The 18,059-nt window shown below is 38.8% G+C and overlaps 1 protein-coding gene and 1 long non-coding RNA gene across 3 annotated transcripts; one reads left to right on the top strand and one right to left on the bottom strand.

Annotated features, from left to right (window-relative positions):
• The first annotated feature begins 12,235 nt into the window (after window positions 1-12,235).
• On the top strand, window positions 12,236-14,480 carry LOC145102492 (uncharacterized). 2 transcript variants are annotated; one of them, XR_013706170.1, is made up of 2 exons: window positions 12,236-12,699; window positions 12,967-14,480. It is a non-coding gene; the product is annotated as an uncharacterized LOC145102492 (long non-coding RNA). The 2 variants fall into 2 exon arrangements; XR_013706169.1 differs by having other exon boundaries at window positions 12,236-12,708.
• A 1,143-nt stretch (window positions 14,481-15,623) lies between these two features.
• LOC145100343 (inactive leucine-rich repeat receptor-like serine/threonine-protein kinase At1g60630) lies at window positions 15,624-17,696 on the bottom strand. Its single transcript, XM_079037651.1, has 2 exons — window positions 16,334-17,696; window positions 15,624-16,253 (listed from the first exon to the last, which is right to left on the bottom strand). The coding sequence occupies exons 1-2, from the start codon at window positions 17,598-17,600 to the stop codon at window positions 15,724-15,726; spliced, it is 1,797 nt and encodes a 598-aa protein (XP_078893777.1). The 5' UTR covers window positions 17,601-17,696; the 3' UTR covers window positions 15,624-15,723.
• Window positions 17,697-18,059: the final 363 nt, after the last annotated feature.

The following is an 18,059-nucleotide window of genomic DNA, read 5'->3' as shown; positions in this document are numbered from 1 at the left end:
TCCTCTTTAAGCACTAAAACACACTTAAACCACTATAAAGCTCAAGAATCACTCAAACGGAGGCTAGGGTTTCGTTCTTAGGGTTTGAGAAAATGGAGGCTGAAGGATATGAGGGTTGGAGGTGAGTGAAGGTGTTTAAATAGGGTCCAAGACCCTAAATTAGGGTTTCCATTTGATTATACAAATGCCCTGCGTTCCTCTGGGGAACGCCCTGCGTTCCCAAATCCTTCTGCGTCCGCATTTCCCATGTACGCCATGCATACATATCTGGTACGCCTCACGTACCCGGTTCGACCTAAGCCCTTCTAACTTCAAATGGTCATAACTTCCTCATTGTAACTACGATTTTGAAGTTCTTTATATCCACGAAAAGGTGGCGAGAAGCCCTCTACTTCTAGCAACACACTTTCAACTTAAAACTTCTCGATCAAAAACCCAAAATTGATAAAGGACTGAGTTATCAAATTACAATTATACCCTTGGGATCCAAACACACCATCAAGCACTTGGATCACTTAGCTCATAACACCCACATCCGAAAAGGGCCAAATCCTTTCTTCCCCAAAGCCCTAAGCCTCATGATAGATGATGATTGGGCCACAACCCTGAATAATGAAGCAATATGAAGTCGAGTGTTACAGATTAGGCTCGAGATTAGGGTTTAGAAGGAGTGGAGGCTGTCTCTAGAAGGTCCAAGGGTGGTATAAGGTTGTTTAAATAGGTAACAAACCCTAAAATTTAGGGTTTAAGGTCTGAACTAGTATGCCCGACGTACCACATGTATGCCCATCATACTTGATTGAGTCCTGCTTTTCAAAGTCTAGATCAGGTATGTTACACGTACCTCACGTACGCCCAACATAAGGGCTAAATGCAATAAATCTTGAAACAAGGACGGAAAATGTATATACCTGAATACCAAATGTTATAATTCTCCCCTACTAGAATCAGACTTCGCCCTCAAATTTAGCATTAGAAAACAGATCAGGGTAGTGATTGTGCATCTCATACTCGGGCTCCGAAGTCTACTCCGAGCCTTTCTGGTGTTGCCACTGAGCTTTTACCAAGTTCACTACCTTGTTCCTTAAGGTGTTCACTCTCCTATGCAGAATCACCACTAGCCTCTCGATGTAATTGAAGCAATCATTGACTTGAATGTCCTCCAAAGGAACCAAAGCTATCTCATCGGCTATACACTTCCTCAATTTGGAAACGTGGAAGGTATCATGAATCTGGCTCAACTCCTCAGGTAGCTCTAATAGGTAAGTCACCTTGCCTACCGAGCTAACACTTAGAAAGGGGCCCCAACTTTCCCCTCTTCCTAAATTGAATAACACCTTTACAAGGTGATACCTTCAGGAGAACAAAATTACCAACCCGAAACTCTAACTCAGAATGCCTCCGATCTACATAACTCCTTTGGCAACTCTGGTCCGTCAGCAATATCTGTCTAACTTGCTGGATAAGCTCGGTCATCTTGAGCACTATCTCAGTGATCCCCATGACCCTCTGACCGACCTTGCCCCAACAAATAGGATTCCGGAACCTCGTTCCATACAAAAGCTCAACGGGAGGCATAACAATTGGCATGATGGTTGTTGTTGTAAGACAACCTAGCCAAAGGAAGATAGGAGTCCCAACTCTCACCAAAGTCAATGATGCAGGCATGCAACATATCCTCGAGCGTATGAACAGTCCACTCGCTCTGCCTATCGGTCTGTGGATGATAGGCGGTACTAAAATGAAACCTGGTTCCTAACACTTCGTGAAACCTCTTCCAAATTTTGGAAATAAAACGAACATCATGATACGACACAATAGAAGTCGACACCCCATGCCGGGCCACCACCTCCCAAAAATAAATATCATCTAGCTTCTCTATAGAAGAGCCCTCACTTATGGCTAAGCAGTGAGCACTCTTCATCAAACAATCAACTATCACCCAGATAGCATCAAATCCCCTCAAAGTCTTCAGAAATTTGGTGATGAAATACATAGTGATGTGTTCCCACTTCCATAGTGGAACCTCTGAAGGCTGCAGTTTTCCGTGAGGGCTCTGGTGCTCGACCTTTACCTTCAGGCAGGTCAAACATCACTCTACAAACCAGACCACATCCCTCTTCTTACAAGGCCACCAATAAATATGCTTCAGGTCAAGGTACATCTTGGTAGCCACCGGATGAATGGAGAATCATTAATTATGGTCCTCCTGCATCAATACCCGTCGAGCCCCACCAACATATGGCACCCAAACTTGCCCGTGAAGAGTTAAAAGCCTCCTGTTGTCGATATCAAAGGTTGAAATCTAACTAATCACATTTTCACTTTTTTGATTTTCTTCCTTTATATCCTTCGATTGCGCTTCTTTGATCGTTTCCAAAACTAGGGTGATCACAGTCATCCTCATACATACATCTTGAATTGGGGTACTGACTGCCCTCTAGCTTAAGTCATCAACCACCACATTAGCCTTGTCTGGTCGATACAAAATCTCACAATCATAATCTTTCACTATATTCAGCCACCTCATATACCTCATGTTAAGGTTATGTTGATCCATAAGATATCTTGGGCTCTTATGGTTCGTGTAGATGATACATCAAACTCCATAACGATAGTGATGCAAAATATTGAGAGCAAAAACCACTGCCTTTAATTCCAAATCATGGGTGAGATACTTCACTTCATGAGGCTTCAGCTGCCTCGAAGCTTATGAAATCACATGCTCCATCTGCATCAACACAACACCCAACCCTGAAATGGATGCATCACAATAGACCAAAAAAAATCCTCAATTCCCTTAGGGAGGGCCTAAGGGTAAGTACTAGTGCCACACAAAGTCTCTGGCAAAGAGTCTTGAATGGCATCTACTTCTCAGGCCCCCAACTAAACACAACATCCTTCCTCGTCAACTTAGTGAGAGGAACTGCAATCTTGGAGAAGTATCGAATAACTCTCCGATAATATCCTGCCAAACCGAGGAAGCTCCAAATTTTAGATGGGGACTCTGACACTTCCCACTGCATCAATGCCTCTATCTAGGTTGGGTCAACCAAGATACTGTTCTGGTTGACGAGGTATCCTAGAAACTGAACCTCATGCAACCAGAAATCACACTTAGAGAACTTGACATATAGCCTCTACATCCTCAAAACTCCAAGAATCTCGCACAAATGCTCCTCGCTCTTTGGTCTTCGATTAGACCACAATGTCATCGATGAAGACGATCACTAACTGATCCAACATAGGCCTTCACACCCGGTTCATGCGATCCATGAATGCCGCCGGTGCGTTGGTGAGTCCAAAAGGCATCACCATAAAATTATAATGCCTATAACGAGTTCAGAAGGTTGTCTTCTGAATATACTCCTCTCGCACCCTCATCTAATGGTAACCACACCTCATATTGATCTTGGAAAACCAAGATGCCCCTGCAATTGATCGAAGAGATCATCAATCCTTGACAACGGATAACGGTTCTTCACCGTTAGCTTGTTCAACTCACGGTAATCAATACACATCTGGTGTGAACCATCCTTCTTCTTGACAAAAAGGACTGGTGATCCCCATGTATAACTGCTCGGTCAAATAAACTCCTTTCCTAATAGCTCCTAAAGTTGAGAGGATAACTCCTGCATCTTAGGAGGTGCAAGACGACACGGTGCCTTGGCAATTGGCATCGCACCAGGGATCAAATCGATCTAGAACTCTACTTGCCTTTTAGGAGGCACACCAGGTAATCCATCTAGGAAAACATCAGGGAAATCACGCACAATAGGAACATAAGAAATATAAATCAGTCTCTTTTCATCAACTTGGGTATCCACTACATATGCCAGATAACCCATACACCCATGCTGTAAACTCTGTCTTGCCCTGGCGGCTGAACATAAAGCTGATCCTGACCTAGTACCCTTACCGTAAATGGTCAACATTCCGCTACTAGGATCTCGAACTATCACCATCTGCCACTCATAGTCAATCATGGCCCCAAACCGGCTCAACCAATCCATACCCACGATAACATAGACATCTCCCATCTCAAAAGGGATAAGATCTATCGGATATCCAACACCAAAAATCTCTAGCACACAACCCTAATATATGTCAGTAGCGGAGACTGGATGCTCATCAGGTATAGAGGCTCTCAATGGCCTTCTTATGGCCTCCCGTGCAATAGTAAAACCATGAGAAAAAGAGGATGACACAAATGATCGACTCATACCCGAGTCAAACAACACAAGTACAGGTACATAATTCACAAGGAAAGTACCTAACATGAACAATATCATAATCAACATAAATAAATCAACAGAAACAAATAAAGAACACATACCAATCCGGAGCTACTCTGGCATCCTCTGTTGTCAACTAAAATGCTCTTCCTCGAGCCCTCGGAGCATCGACGTTCCCCTGTCGGCCATCAGTAATGCACAGGGTCGCGGGGGATGGAGTCTGAACCGCCCTAGACGCAAGCTGAGCACACTCGGATCTTAAATGACCCATCTAGTTGCAATTGAAGCAAACCCAAAATCCCTTGGGCCAATCCTTCGCCATATACCCCTTCTTGCCACACAGGTAGGAAATGCTCCCCGAACGGCAGGGTCCCTCATGTCCCCTACCTCACTTGCTGCAAGTGCAACCCTTCTGGCCTCCAACTCTCTAGTCACCAGGCTTTGGCCACTTAGTCGCCAGCTGCGACCGCACTGGTCTCCTATCTCTCACCTGAATCTCCCTCTCATCTTTCACCTGGGTTTCCAGGTCGATCTCTCTACTTCTGACATTGGTCTGCAGCTCAGCCAATGTCCGATACGAGGTGTTCGCTAGGAATTCACAGATATCCTTCCTCAGAATACTCAGGTATCGACTCATACATGCCAGCTCAGTCAACACATGCTAAGGGAAAAACATGCCTCTCATGAAACATCCTAGTGATCTCAGTCATCGTCTGTGTCTTCTGGTTGAGAGACAGGAAATCCTGGGCCAACCTCTCTCTCAACCACTAGTACAAAATCATCTCTAAAAATCTCAATAAATATCTCTCAGGTCACTACAGAATGCTCTGCAAGAGTATAATCAAATGTCACAAATTTCCACCAATGCTTCGCTCCCAAGTGAAGCAAATTCAACGTGAAACAACCCCTAAGATTCTCTGGACAGGAGCAAGTGTAAAAACAACCTTCAACATCAGAAATCCATCTCATCGTAGCAATCGGATCCTGGGTCCTATCAAACTCGGGTAGATTCATGTTGTTGAACTTCCGGTACCACAACGAATTACCCCCCTGCGGTCTCGCAGCAGCAACGGTTGCAGTGGCTGCGGCAACAGCAACCTCAGTGATGGCAGCATAACGCTCGTCAAAAGTCTTAATCAACATGGTCTTAATAGACCTAAAAATTTCTAGTACAGCCCCTTTGATCGCCGCGGCCACCTTGGTTGCAACAATCCTACAAATCTCATCATCACTGCCACTCGGCCTTTTGGGGTCGTTGGAGCCTAAACCTCGACTAACCACCATACTGAAATACACAAGAAACCCATAAAAATCAGGCTAAAGTTCATACACAAACATCCACATACTCCTCCAAGCTCCTTAGTTCCTTAAGATTCCTTCTTGAGCTGTGTACAGATCCGGTGCTTTCAGTAGTACGACCCCAATACTACCTTCCACACCAACCGGTATTTGTCTCAAGTCGTCCTCTCAAGACTCTAAGTCACAAGGACTCTATTACTCAAGAGTATCTATATACTGCTTTAGCGGTTCCCCAGAACCACTACTAAGCATCTAGGCACCCATCCTAGGCTGCTCCCCGGCATTGCTCCGTATCACAAGACCTCCACAATCATTACCATTCACCTTGTACATGCCAGTCGTACACAATACGACACTCGATAGACATTCAAATAAATGATTCTACCTCAAATCCATAACCAAACAAGGAACATGAAGAAAGGATAAATCAAGCATTCTAAGGCTATAAAATCCTAATAATGTACAATTATGCAGCATACACCAAGCAAATAGAAATGACAGATTCAATCTTATAAGAGCAACTCCTAGGCTAAAGGCATCACCAAAACACACAACCCTATCACATATTTCATGTAGGATCCTTAGCCTATCATTAGCATACAATTGTATCAGTTACAAGATATCAACTTTACACTACTCATAAAATAAGTTGAGATATTTTGGGAAACTACCACTCGAGCTTTGATTGATTGTACACACTGCTTCACTGGGTTTTCCTCCTGTAAAATTTTTTGTTCCTTTGAAAAGTTTCTATGAAATTCTTCAGATCCTTAGTTTGAGTTTGGAATTCCCCTAAAGTTTACCTAAATCCCTCAAACCAGGGCTCTGATACCAAATTGTAACACCTAAAATTTCAAAAAAAAATATCATTTTTAATTTACCCAAAATATTGTTCATAAACCAAACCATCAGAAAATCACAAGTATCAAGTACAAGTCATCACTACGAACATCAATATGACACATAATGCTCAGTAACAAAATCTTTTAGCGAGTGTGTACAATTAGGCTTTCGCTTTATTGCGATCCTCAGAAGTACCTAAAACACATATAATCAACAAGAGTAATGAAACATCCCAAAAATCATGACCAAAAATTTCATTTTTAGTTATTAAATAAAACTATAGTTTTCAAAATCATCTCATCAAAACATAAGTCATATTATCTCAAAACATCATGAACGGTATATCAGTCAAAAACATCTGTCAAATATATCAAAGTAAACATCCTAGGCTAAAGCATCATGGTGTGTGCAATGCAGTCATCCCGAACTCTTCCCTTTGCTACCGCAAGTACCTGAAACTGAAAACTGTAAGCACGAAACTTAGCGAGTCTCTCCAAACTACCACATACCATACACATAATCACATAATCATATAATCACACATAAACTTATCGTGGGCCCCCCTTCATCGGGCCCCACCCAACATCGGACAGTGTCCGACATCGGGTCTCGCCCGACATCGTACTAAGTTCGGCATCGGGCCCCACCCGACATTGAGAAAAGCTCGATATACATACAAGCATATCAACAAATACACATAAATAATCAAATAATATAAACATATAAACATTCCTCGGGCCCCACCCGACACCATACCGAAATCCGGAGGCATACAAACATTCCTCGGGAATTTCCCGACATCAAACCATAATCCGGAAACATACAATACAGACACATGCAAGAATCACGAAGACATCAAGCATAAAAACATTCCTCGGGCATCGCTCGACATCGGATCGAAATCCGGAAACATATACACCTACATCGAGCACTGCCCGACATCGGACCTTAGTCTGGAACATACTAACTTAAATATACGGGTCGACATTGGTGCCTTCGACCCGTTCATACTGGAGGAAACTCACCTCACAAAGCTAAATGTAGAATCTCACAGTAAGAAATATCTAGCGGCTGCTCTGACGACTCCCCGAGCTATCAGTACAAAATAATACTTAGTCAAAACCCAATAATCCTTCTTAGGGTAAAATGACCATTTTACCCCTGATCTAATCCAACCATGACCTAGGCCCAAATCCATAACATGAAAGGCCCAATTCTAGATAGCCTTATCAAGCCCACTAGTGGCCCACCAATGGCCTAATTTTCTAAATTGGGCCCAACTCCTCAAATAGGCCTTTCCTTAAGCCTCTACATAACTTTGGCCAAAAATCTGATTTCTAATGGTCCACTATGGCCCAAAATAGCAAAGTCCAAGGAATGGTCCAAATTGAGGCCCAAATGACGCAAACCCTAATCCAGTGAGTATGTAGGGTGTACTCCTTTGTACGCTAAGAATACAAGCTGCATGGCTACTACAAGCTTGTATGCCCAACATACTACCCTATTAAGCCATAATCTCCAAAAAGGGCTTAACTCCTTAAGATCTTAAGCTCTAAACCCAGATATGAGTCCAATAAATTGTCTTAACCCATAAAGTCGATTACTTGGTGGCTTGCAAACCCCCAAATGGACCCATACTTGAAATATGGAAACCTACTTCCAGAGAAATGACTAATACTCATGCATGGCCACATCAAGACCTTCAAGATGGTAACTTTTCTGTATTTAGGACTCAAATAGAACTAAGGGTGGCAACTCTACACCTAGAAACGGATTTGGAACCATAAAAATCCATTTTTGGGACCAAAAAGGTCAAAAACCACATTACAAGAGATCTAAGCATACATGGGGCAAGTTTTGAGCTTTTTACCTTAAATGAGTGCTAAATGATGATGATGTCTCAGATCCTTAAGCTCAAGCTACACAAGTTCTTCTTCACCAACTTCCTCTTTCTCCTTCCAATCTCCAAGCCACTAAAATGGACTTCACAAGATCAAGATCACACAAAGATGAAGAAGGTTAGGTTTCTAGGGTTTCTGAGTTAAGGAGACTGGTAAGGAGGCTAGGGTTTGGGACATAATGATGTATATATATGGCCTAAACCCTAAAATTTAGGGTTTTAAGTTAGCTCGCATACACGCATCACCCCTCCCCATATCCAATGCCCTCACTACGCCCTGCATAGGCCAAGCTTACGCCTAACGTATGTCTTTAGTCAGCCTAAACATATCACGACCCAACTCAATAAAGGTACAACTCAATAATCCAACATTAATCTCATAGTCCAACAATTAATTACAAAAATTAAATAATTTAGCATTACCTCAAGTTACGGGTGTTATATGTAAGCACAAAGCTTAGTGAGTTCCCTAAAATACCACACACATAAACAACTATGGGCTATCAGCAACCCTGGAGACCACCCGAAGTCTCAGTGGACAAACAACATGCCCTCTAGGTTATCAACAACTCTAGAGACTACTCAAAGTCTCTACACATATAAACTGCACATACATAGTAATAACACTTGGACCTACCTGGTCATCACATGTAAATATATACAACTATTCTACCATACAGGTAGGAATAAGTGAGAAGACTCACCTGACACTGATGACTGATAAATCTCACTTCCGAACTGTCGGAACTAGACTCTGCCTAATAAACACAACAAGTAACCATAATCAATTAAGGTCATTAACCCGACTCACAAGTGTAAATCCTATAACTACGTCCCTGAAGGGCAAAAAGATAATTTTACCCTTCCATGATCCAAAACCCTCAATCTTTTAACCAAAGATCAAAAGTTAATAAAAGTCAACAAGTCAACCCTCTCGGTCCGTACGTGGGGCGTACATCTTGAATCAGTGAAATCGGGGACGAGGTTGGCTACACGGGGTGTGCCAAGAGTACGCTCAACATATTCTGCCTGGTCCTAAAACTCCAACTTTTATGTTTTAATCCTTTAAGTCAGTTATTCGAACTTCAGATCTAACCACTATAAAATGTCTCAACCCATAAAGTCACTGAATTTAAACCTTTGCCTGGCTAGATAGGGCTTAAAACACAAAACCTTAACTTTTACAACACTTAAAGTCACTTATCTCATGCGTGGGCCAAAGGAAACAATCAAGCAATCATTTTTTTGAATCAAGGCACTCTAAAACAACTAAAAGGACAATCAATATGCTCTGGAGCACCCCATACTTACAAAGGTCCAAGCTTTAAAACAAAAAACTCATAAATACGCATCTTAAGAGATCTAGAAAGAACATTAGCAAGGTATGGACTTTATACCTTCAAAAGATGCACAAGGTAAAGTAGTTTCTGGATCCACAAGCTTGCATGCAACACCACCTTCTTCACTAGCCTTCTTCTTCAACAAGAAAGCACAAAAATCACCAAAAGCTTCAAAATCTTTACATACAAGGATGAGGCTTGATATTAGGGTTTGGAAGGAGTGGAGGCTGTCTCTAGAAGGTCCAAAGGAGGTATCATGTTGTTTAAATAGGGAAAACCCTAAAATTTAGGGTTTAAGGTTTGAGCATGTACGCCCGACGTACCACATCTGCGTCCATCGTACTAGGGAGAGTCCCGCATTTCAAAGTCTCGATCAGGTACGCTGCACGAACATTGCATATGCCCAACGTATAGGCTAAATGCAATAAAGCTTGACACAAGGACCAAAATGTAAATACTTGAAAACCGAATGTTACATTTATAAGAAATAATTTGATATTAACTTGAACATCAAAACTTAAATAATATTTAAAAACACATATTTTTTTTTCCAGTTTTTCGGTTAACCATCCATAGCAAAAAGCATGAACCGTAACCGAACAAAAAAATCGAAGATTTTACCGGTTCGATTAACCAAACCGAAAAAGTCAAAAATATCGGTTCGGTTAACCTAAAAATCAGTACGGTTTTTAGGTTTGTTTTTCGGTTTTCGTATATATTTTGAACACTCCTAGAAAAATCTGAGTATGGTTTATGACTACACATATGTTATTTGATAATCATACTCATACCACAATTCACCAAAATGAAATACCAGTTCAACAAAAAAAATGTTATTTGTTATAGAGTATGGTTTGCTGATAAAGAAAAACGAGATCCAAAAGGAAATAGATGTAAACTAATCACTTTGTCTCCGATTCAACAAAGTCTTGAAGTACTAGCCAAAGAATAATATGGGCTTAGCAAAAGGAAACAAATGCAAATAGCTACATATTTAAATCAACAAAATGAGAATGATTTAAACAAACCACTTTATCTTCGATTCAGAAAAAAAATAGATGACAATGGGCAATGACTTAACTTACATAAGAAGACAATGGCTGTAGCCTGTATGACGAGTCGAAGATGGAGCTTGAAGGTTATCGGAGCTACAGATGACGGTGAAGATAAGAGTGGTCGGAGGTTGGATTGATGGTGAATAGGAAGAAGAAATACAACGACGTTCGTAGCTTGGAGGCAAGACGTCGGTGGGAGATCGCCGTTCGGTGGTGGGTGGTCGCCACCAATAATAATTGCCAGATAGAATGAAATCAATCAATCACATTCATGATTTGTGATCGTGATGAAGAGAAAATGGGGAAGAAACTTGAGGAGTAGCAACGACTCATTTTTTTTATATGGAATTGTGATATGTGAATGGAAACGTTGTGTCTCCCTGGTACTCTAGCCGTAATTCACTAATTTTCCAAATATATATATATATATATATATATATATATATATATATATATATATACACACACACACACACACACACACAAATAAAAAGTTATATTATATTAGGTTCGTTTAGGCTCTCAAGCCTAATTGATCTTAGTTATACAGGCTTGAGCTCGAATTCGTTTAATAAACAAGCCTAAAATTAGACTCAAGCTTTACTCGGGTTTGTGTAAAATCGATCTCGAGTTGAGCTTTTACCGAATCAATCTCAAGTAGATTGTGAGTAGCTTGACTCGTTTGCATCCATAATCACCATCGTCGTCCCCATCATGTGTTCTAATTTAGGATTCCCCATCCCATCCTTGTCTATGGTCAAATCAAGGTCTTGTATGGAGTTTACCATCAGGAACGAGATTTTAAATTTTTTTTTTTTGCCATAACCAAGAGTCCAAAAAAAGTCATGAAACCTTTCACTTTGAACTAGGGGAGGGTTAATAACTTATCACCACATGGAAGGTTCGGAGGAGGCAGGACACTATAACAAAATATAATCCAAAGTAATGCATACGGTAAACGGGTAGCATCGATCATATTACTCTCAAATCTGCTACTCTCCTTATCGTCTCCTACATACCTTTTGTTTATTAACTTGAATATCGAGACAAATCCTAGACAACCGCAAGTTATCGCCAATAATATTAATGATATTATTTCCATTCTTTGTATGATAACAGTTTGTGATGCAAGGCTCCCGGACCTCCTCCATGGATTTAAGTTTTTTCTATATAATTAAAAAAATCTTAGTTTATTTTATAAATGTCATACTATTTTACTTAACATTGAACAAACCAGTCATTGATATTCATTGTAATCATTATAATCTATGATTCCATGTCGAGTTTTCAAATAGATAATAGATAATGATAATAAATTCGAGGCACTTAGGAACTCCCATGGATTTAGGTTTCTTCAATATATATAATTTAAAGAGACTTCTCAATCTCAATACTTAATAAAAGACTCTCCTAGAAGCCATGTGTCCATCTTTTAGACTAGACTTATGCCACGTGTCATTTTCTCCAGCAATATAATCCATTTTATCCCACCCAATTCATCATTCAATATCAAATTTGTAATCAAATCTCCATCCCTAAAATTCTGTCGAATTTGGTGCAATTTTGGGTTCATTATCTCTATTATCTCTATATTGATACTGATAATGCGATTCTCATTCACTTTTATTTGCATTGCTTGATTCTTTTATTTTTTTTATTGCGATCCATACCGTAAATTCAATTATCATAAAATGGGCAACAAATTAAATCAAACCAGGAAACATATCTTCTCTGAATCTGATTCGATGCATAAAAGCTCTTTCTCTCTCTCTCTCTCTCTCTCTCTCTCTATATATATATATATATATATATATATATATATATATATATATATATATATATATATATATATATATATATCCCTCTCGATGACGAACTCCTAAAACACACCACTGCTTTCCACCAACGACTACTTTAATTTACCGCCACCGACATCTCCATCACCACCTTGCACCATCGCACCTCGATGCTACACCGTCAACATCATCATCAACGAAGGGCAATCCACATTATCTGCAACTTGCAATGTACGAGAGGTATTTTAAAATCATATTTAATCTTTTCGTTTTATTTGATTCTCCTTATCTCTATTTGTTGTGTATGTGATAAGATCTATGTGTCTATGTGTAATTTTATCACTGATTCAGATAGACTTTGATATGCATTATACCCATACCTTCATTCGTTCTTCCAATTTACCTCCTAATTTATTTATTTCTATATTTTTTAAACGGCTTCCAAGTTGTCGATTGTATGAGTGGTTCTAATTTCTGCTACTGGAATTTGGTTTTCAGGAGATGTGTTAATCGTAAGTTTTCTCTCTCTCTCTCTCTCTCTCTGTGTGTGTGTGTATGTGTGTGTATATATATATATATATATATATATATATATATATATATATATATATATATATATATATATATATAAACGATCCGAGCAGGCCCGTCCCAGAGGGTGGGCGATAGGGGCGACCGTCCAGGGCCCATCTTTCAAAAGGGTCCAAATTTTTTATAAAAATTATTATATTTAGAAGATAATACAAATAATTTTCTTTAAATTATTGAGTTACTATAAAAAACTTGATGCCATTTATGTATTTTAAGGGCCCATTTTTTTCTCTTGTCCTGGGCCAAAAATATGTTTGGAACGACCCTGGATCAGAGTATGAATCCTTTGTTCCTGGTATGTATTCTCCCCTCTCCACCCTAGATCTTTTTTGAGGATTGTTTATCTATTTCTATTTCTGTTTCTTTTTTATATTCATCGCATTTTTCATATGAGTGTGTTTTTGTAGTTTGATTACAAAGTATAAGTTAAACCCATAAAAGAAATTACTCAAATGGATGGTCCGTGTTTGCTTTCTTAATTTGAACCTACCAACTTAATTAACAATGACATTGTTGTTTTGAGGTATTTTAATATGACATCTTATGTTTGTTGAGGTTTTTAGTGATTTGACAATTTTACCCTTTGTTGAGAGCGAAATATTCATTTAAGATATAATTACTAATGGAAGTCATGGTGATGTTTATATAAACCGGAGGCTTTTTATATTTAGTCTGGAAGGTTTTTTCAAGTTGGGGTATTGATGGAATTTTTTAGGTTTTCATGGTGGCCATAACCCGTCGTTATTTTGTATTATTATGTTCATACTTTCCCGTTTAAACTAAAAAACCCATTTCAATTTTCATTTTTCTGTATTATGGTGTTTTGTTTATGTTTGCTTTAAATAATAGGAGTTGTTAATTGTTGCTCCTAATGTTGGCTGCAATTCAAAGTATATTACTATAGCAGGGTAGTACAAGAAAATGCATTGCTATTGATGGATTAGTCTGGAAAGTACTTTGACAAGGTTGGTTTGCTCCTTCTAATTCAATGTTGCCAATTTCATTTTTATAAGGTTATTTTAGTGTCGTAAATTGTTGTAGTTTTAACCTCTTTGTATCTATACTTTGGTCTGACCATTGGTTGGTCCTTTTCTTTTTTAATATAGATGTGACGTTCAAAAAATGAACGTAAATAATGGTGAATGGTCATGCTCAAAGTCAAACTGATCCATATCCTTCCCTTCCATCTTTTAATTTTTTGTTGTTTACACAGGTGATATTCACATTTGTAGTATTTGGGGGTGTTATTGTACTTTGGTTACATGGTCTTAATCCCCTCACGTGGCTTTCCAAACATACACCTCATTTGATTGCCCCATTATGTACTTGTGACCCTCGTGTCAATCTCATATATATAACTTTTTTCTTGATTTGTAATATATAGATATAATCATTCAAATGCATCATTAGTTTTTAGAACATGTATGGTGTTTTATTTGGAAAATTAATTTTTAACACCAATTTTTTGTTTCTTAAGTGTTTGAGTTTGACATCTTTTATCAATCAATGTAATTTCTATTCACTTCATATTTCTTCTATGATTGTATATTCGTATTTGCCTTCAACGATTGAAATGGACAAACTTTTAATCCCTTTCACAAATCGATACTTAGGACAAGTTCTATGTAGGGATTATTTTTGGTTTTTATTTCTATTACAACCAAAAGGGGAAGGGGCTAAGGGAGGTTCGTTGGGTATTTTGGTAATAAAAAAATATTTTTTTAAATAAAAACAATATATACAATATTAACATTTTTAATTAAGTTATTCTTAAGGGAGGAGAAAGTCATTCCCTCCCAACCATCCGTACCCTGCCCACATCAACTTTTCTCTTTCATTTTTCTTCATCTTTCTTAACCCATAACACACAGAAATCACATCTTTTTCAACTCACTCAATTAAAAAAAAATACAAAAAAATCAAGGCAAAATCTTAATTAACAAAAGAGTTAACACAAGTACTACTCTCTCTTTGTTTAATTGGTTTTACTAACCAACTTCATACTCTCTCTCTCTCTCTCTCTACTTTTTCTCTACTTTTTCTCTATTTTCTCTCTCTCATTTTCTCTTGTACAATGTGTTTAAAAACTTATACCTTAGTTATTTAGTATTATTTTTTAATTGAGTGAGTTGAGAAAGATCGGATTTTCGTGTGTTGTGGGTTGGGAAAGATGAAGAAAAATAAAAGAGAAAAGTTGATGTAACAGTGGGTTGGGAGGGAATGACTCTCTCCTCCTTATGCATCGTCTTAATTATCGATAAAACATTTTTAAAATTTTTCATCCGTAGTGCCCACGAGTTGTAACCTAGTTTATTTGCAACCTAGTTTATTTGATAAATGTCATTTACCTTTTTCTTTAATATGCTCATATTCATTATGGTCCATATGGTTATAATAAAAATACAGATAACGTAAACCTTAGCCAGAAATTTTACAAAGAATCATGCCAATAATATTAAAAAAATTACGTTCTTAAACAAATTATTTCCTTATAATTAAGCATATTCATGCACTTATTCTTTAAGACAATTAAAAAACAATGAAACTTTAATTAATTTGCTATAAACCTGGTTTAAATTTATATAAACTAACATCAATTAATCTTGAACATGCAAAGTGATCTTCCATTCAGAAAACCCCTAATCAAGATTCTTACCTTTAAAATCATGGATCAGAAGAAACCATGGATCTTTCATCTTCTTCCTTTAAAGAAACTATCATGGCTGCCACTTGACCAATACCAGGTCTCACATCAGGCGAACCATTTATGCACTTCAAAGCTATCTGTAACAGCGCCACCATGCGTTCTTCATTTGCACCTTCAACTACCAACTTCTTGTCAAAAACCTCACCCGTCCATTCTTCCTTCACCACTGAGTTAACCCACTGAGCCAGATCTAACCCGTTGCTCTGGACAGGCTTCCCTGTCAGCAGCTCAAGTAGAATCACACCAAATGCATACACGTCAAGATTGAAGGCATTGCTTTTCTGAGAACCATCTTCTACCACCATTAAACCATACTCACTAACACAAACCTCCATATCCTGTGTAAACAAAATGTTTGAAGATTTTATGTTTCCATGAGCTATTCCATCGTTTTGAAGCTCTGCATGCATGAACGCTAGTGCTTCTGCTGTGCCACATGCAACATTTAGCCTGCTTCCCCAGTCAAAATGTTGCCCGTTTTGTGATCCTGTAAGTTAACCTAATTAAAAAAAAAAAAAAAAAAAACATTATGATTTTATGAAGTTTCGAAAAAGTAAGGAAACTTACCATGCAGAAGGTTGAAGAGACTCCCATTTTGTTGGAACTCGTAAACTAGAAGCTTTTCTTGTTTAGAACAATAATAAGCGACTACAGGTAACACTTTAGGGTGTTTGACTTGATCAATTCTTTGCATTCTTTTCTTGAATTCGTCTCTTGAAATATCCCAATCTTTGATTCTTTTAACAACGAGCGGAATCCCACCGGTGGGAATGACTTTGTACAGGCTTCCATGTTTCCCTCTTCCCATCAATTCCGCCGGAGCTCTGAGCAGATCTTCAAATCTCATCCCGTTAACCGCCTCCACTGGACTTGAAAGAACAACAAGCGAAGCTGAAACACCGCCGTTTTCAGCCGATGTAATCGAGAATTCCGACCTGTTCTTCCCGCTTGAAATACCACTATCGTTAACTCCCTTCTTTTCAGAATCAACACTTTTCGTATCTTCATGTTTTTCTTTTCTTTTGAGGAATAAGAGAGAAACTAAAACCAGAACTATCAAACCAAGAATCGCGTAACCGGAGTACATAAGAATATTGTTTAAGTTTTTCTTTCTTTTCTTCACTGGACACGCCTTCGGCAACTTCTTCCCGCACAAATTCGGGTTACCCAAGAAACTGTTGGCGCCAAATTTACCGGTGTCATCGGGAATTGGTCCACTGAAATCGTTGTTGGAGACATCAAAATCTTGAAGTTGGTGATAATTGAAGTTTGGTAGTTGCCCAGTAAAACGATTGTTCTGGGCAAGAAAGCTTAATAAGCCGGTAATTCTTGGCATATCCGGTAACTTACCATCTAACTCGTTGTTGGATATATCGATTCGTTTCAAATCGGCCAAACCGGTAAGGGAATCGGGAAGGCTACCAGAAAAGTGGTTTCCGGTAAGGTATATATGCCTGAGCTTTTTGCAGTTTGATATCTCCGGTGATAAGTCTCCGGTGAGATTGTTGAACTTGAGGCTTAGTACAATAAGCGAAGTTTCTTTGCAAAGGGATTCGAAATCGAGGGTTCCCGTTAGACTGAGCTTCTCAAGAACGATTTTTTGCACGGTTTTGTTTCCGGTGTCACACGTAACTCCATGCCATGTATTCGTGCAAGGATCTGATGAAGTATTCCATCCCCAATTCGTGGTGTTTTGGATGGTCCGAGGAGGACCAAGTGCGTTCATGAAATCGACCAATGCATCTCTCACATCATCGTCTTCCATCTTTCCTACTGAAAAAAGAAGAAAGAAAACAAAGGAAACGCAGAAAATGGGTTGAATATTCCGACCCATTTCTGATTAAGAAACGTGAAATATGACTAGAGTACTTTTATGCAGTTTTGATTGGAAGAACTTGCATTGCACACAGTTGATCAGTCGTAGCAGGAGTAAAAATGGAAACAATCAAGTTATATGATGCAAAAACAGTTGGCTGAATTTACAAAGATGAGATGTAATCAAGAAATGAAAGCTGTGAATGCCCAATGGAGAGACGTTAAAGAACGTTTGAAATAAAGTCAATATAAACAACAAAAAAATGTTTGGCCGGCGGAAATTGGTTAAAAAATTATTGTTGCCGGCTTTTATAGCCTAACGTTGTTGCTCTGCTTTTCATACTTACCTTGTTGAGGTCCATTAAGTACTATCGTTAACTCTTGTAAATATGTGTAATTGCCGACGTTGCTTATGATAACAGAGTTAATCTTTGTGCGTCCATTTGTTGCCTTAAATCTTTGATGAACAAAATCTCAA

The sequence above is a fragment of the Lactuca serriola genome, chromosome 4 (assembly GCF_051521515.1).
Source record: "Lactuca serriola cultivar US96UC23 chromosome 4, Lser_US96UC23_V15, whole genome shotgun sequence".
Classification (NCBI taxonomy): domain Eukaryota; kingdom Viridiplantae; phylum Streptophyta; class Magnoliopsida; order Asterales; family Asteraceae; genus Lactuca; species Lactuca serriola.
This window is presented reverse-complemented; position numbering and strand designations above follow the sequence as displayed.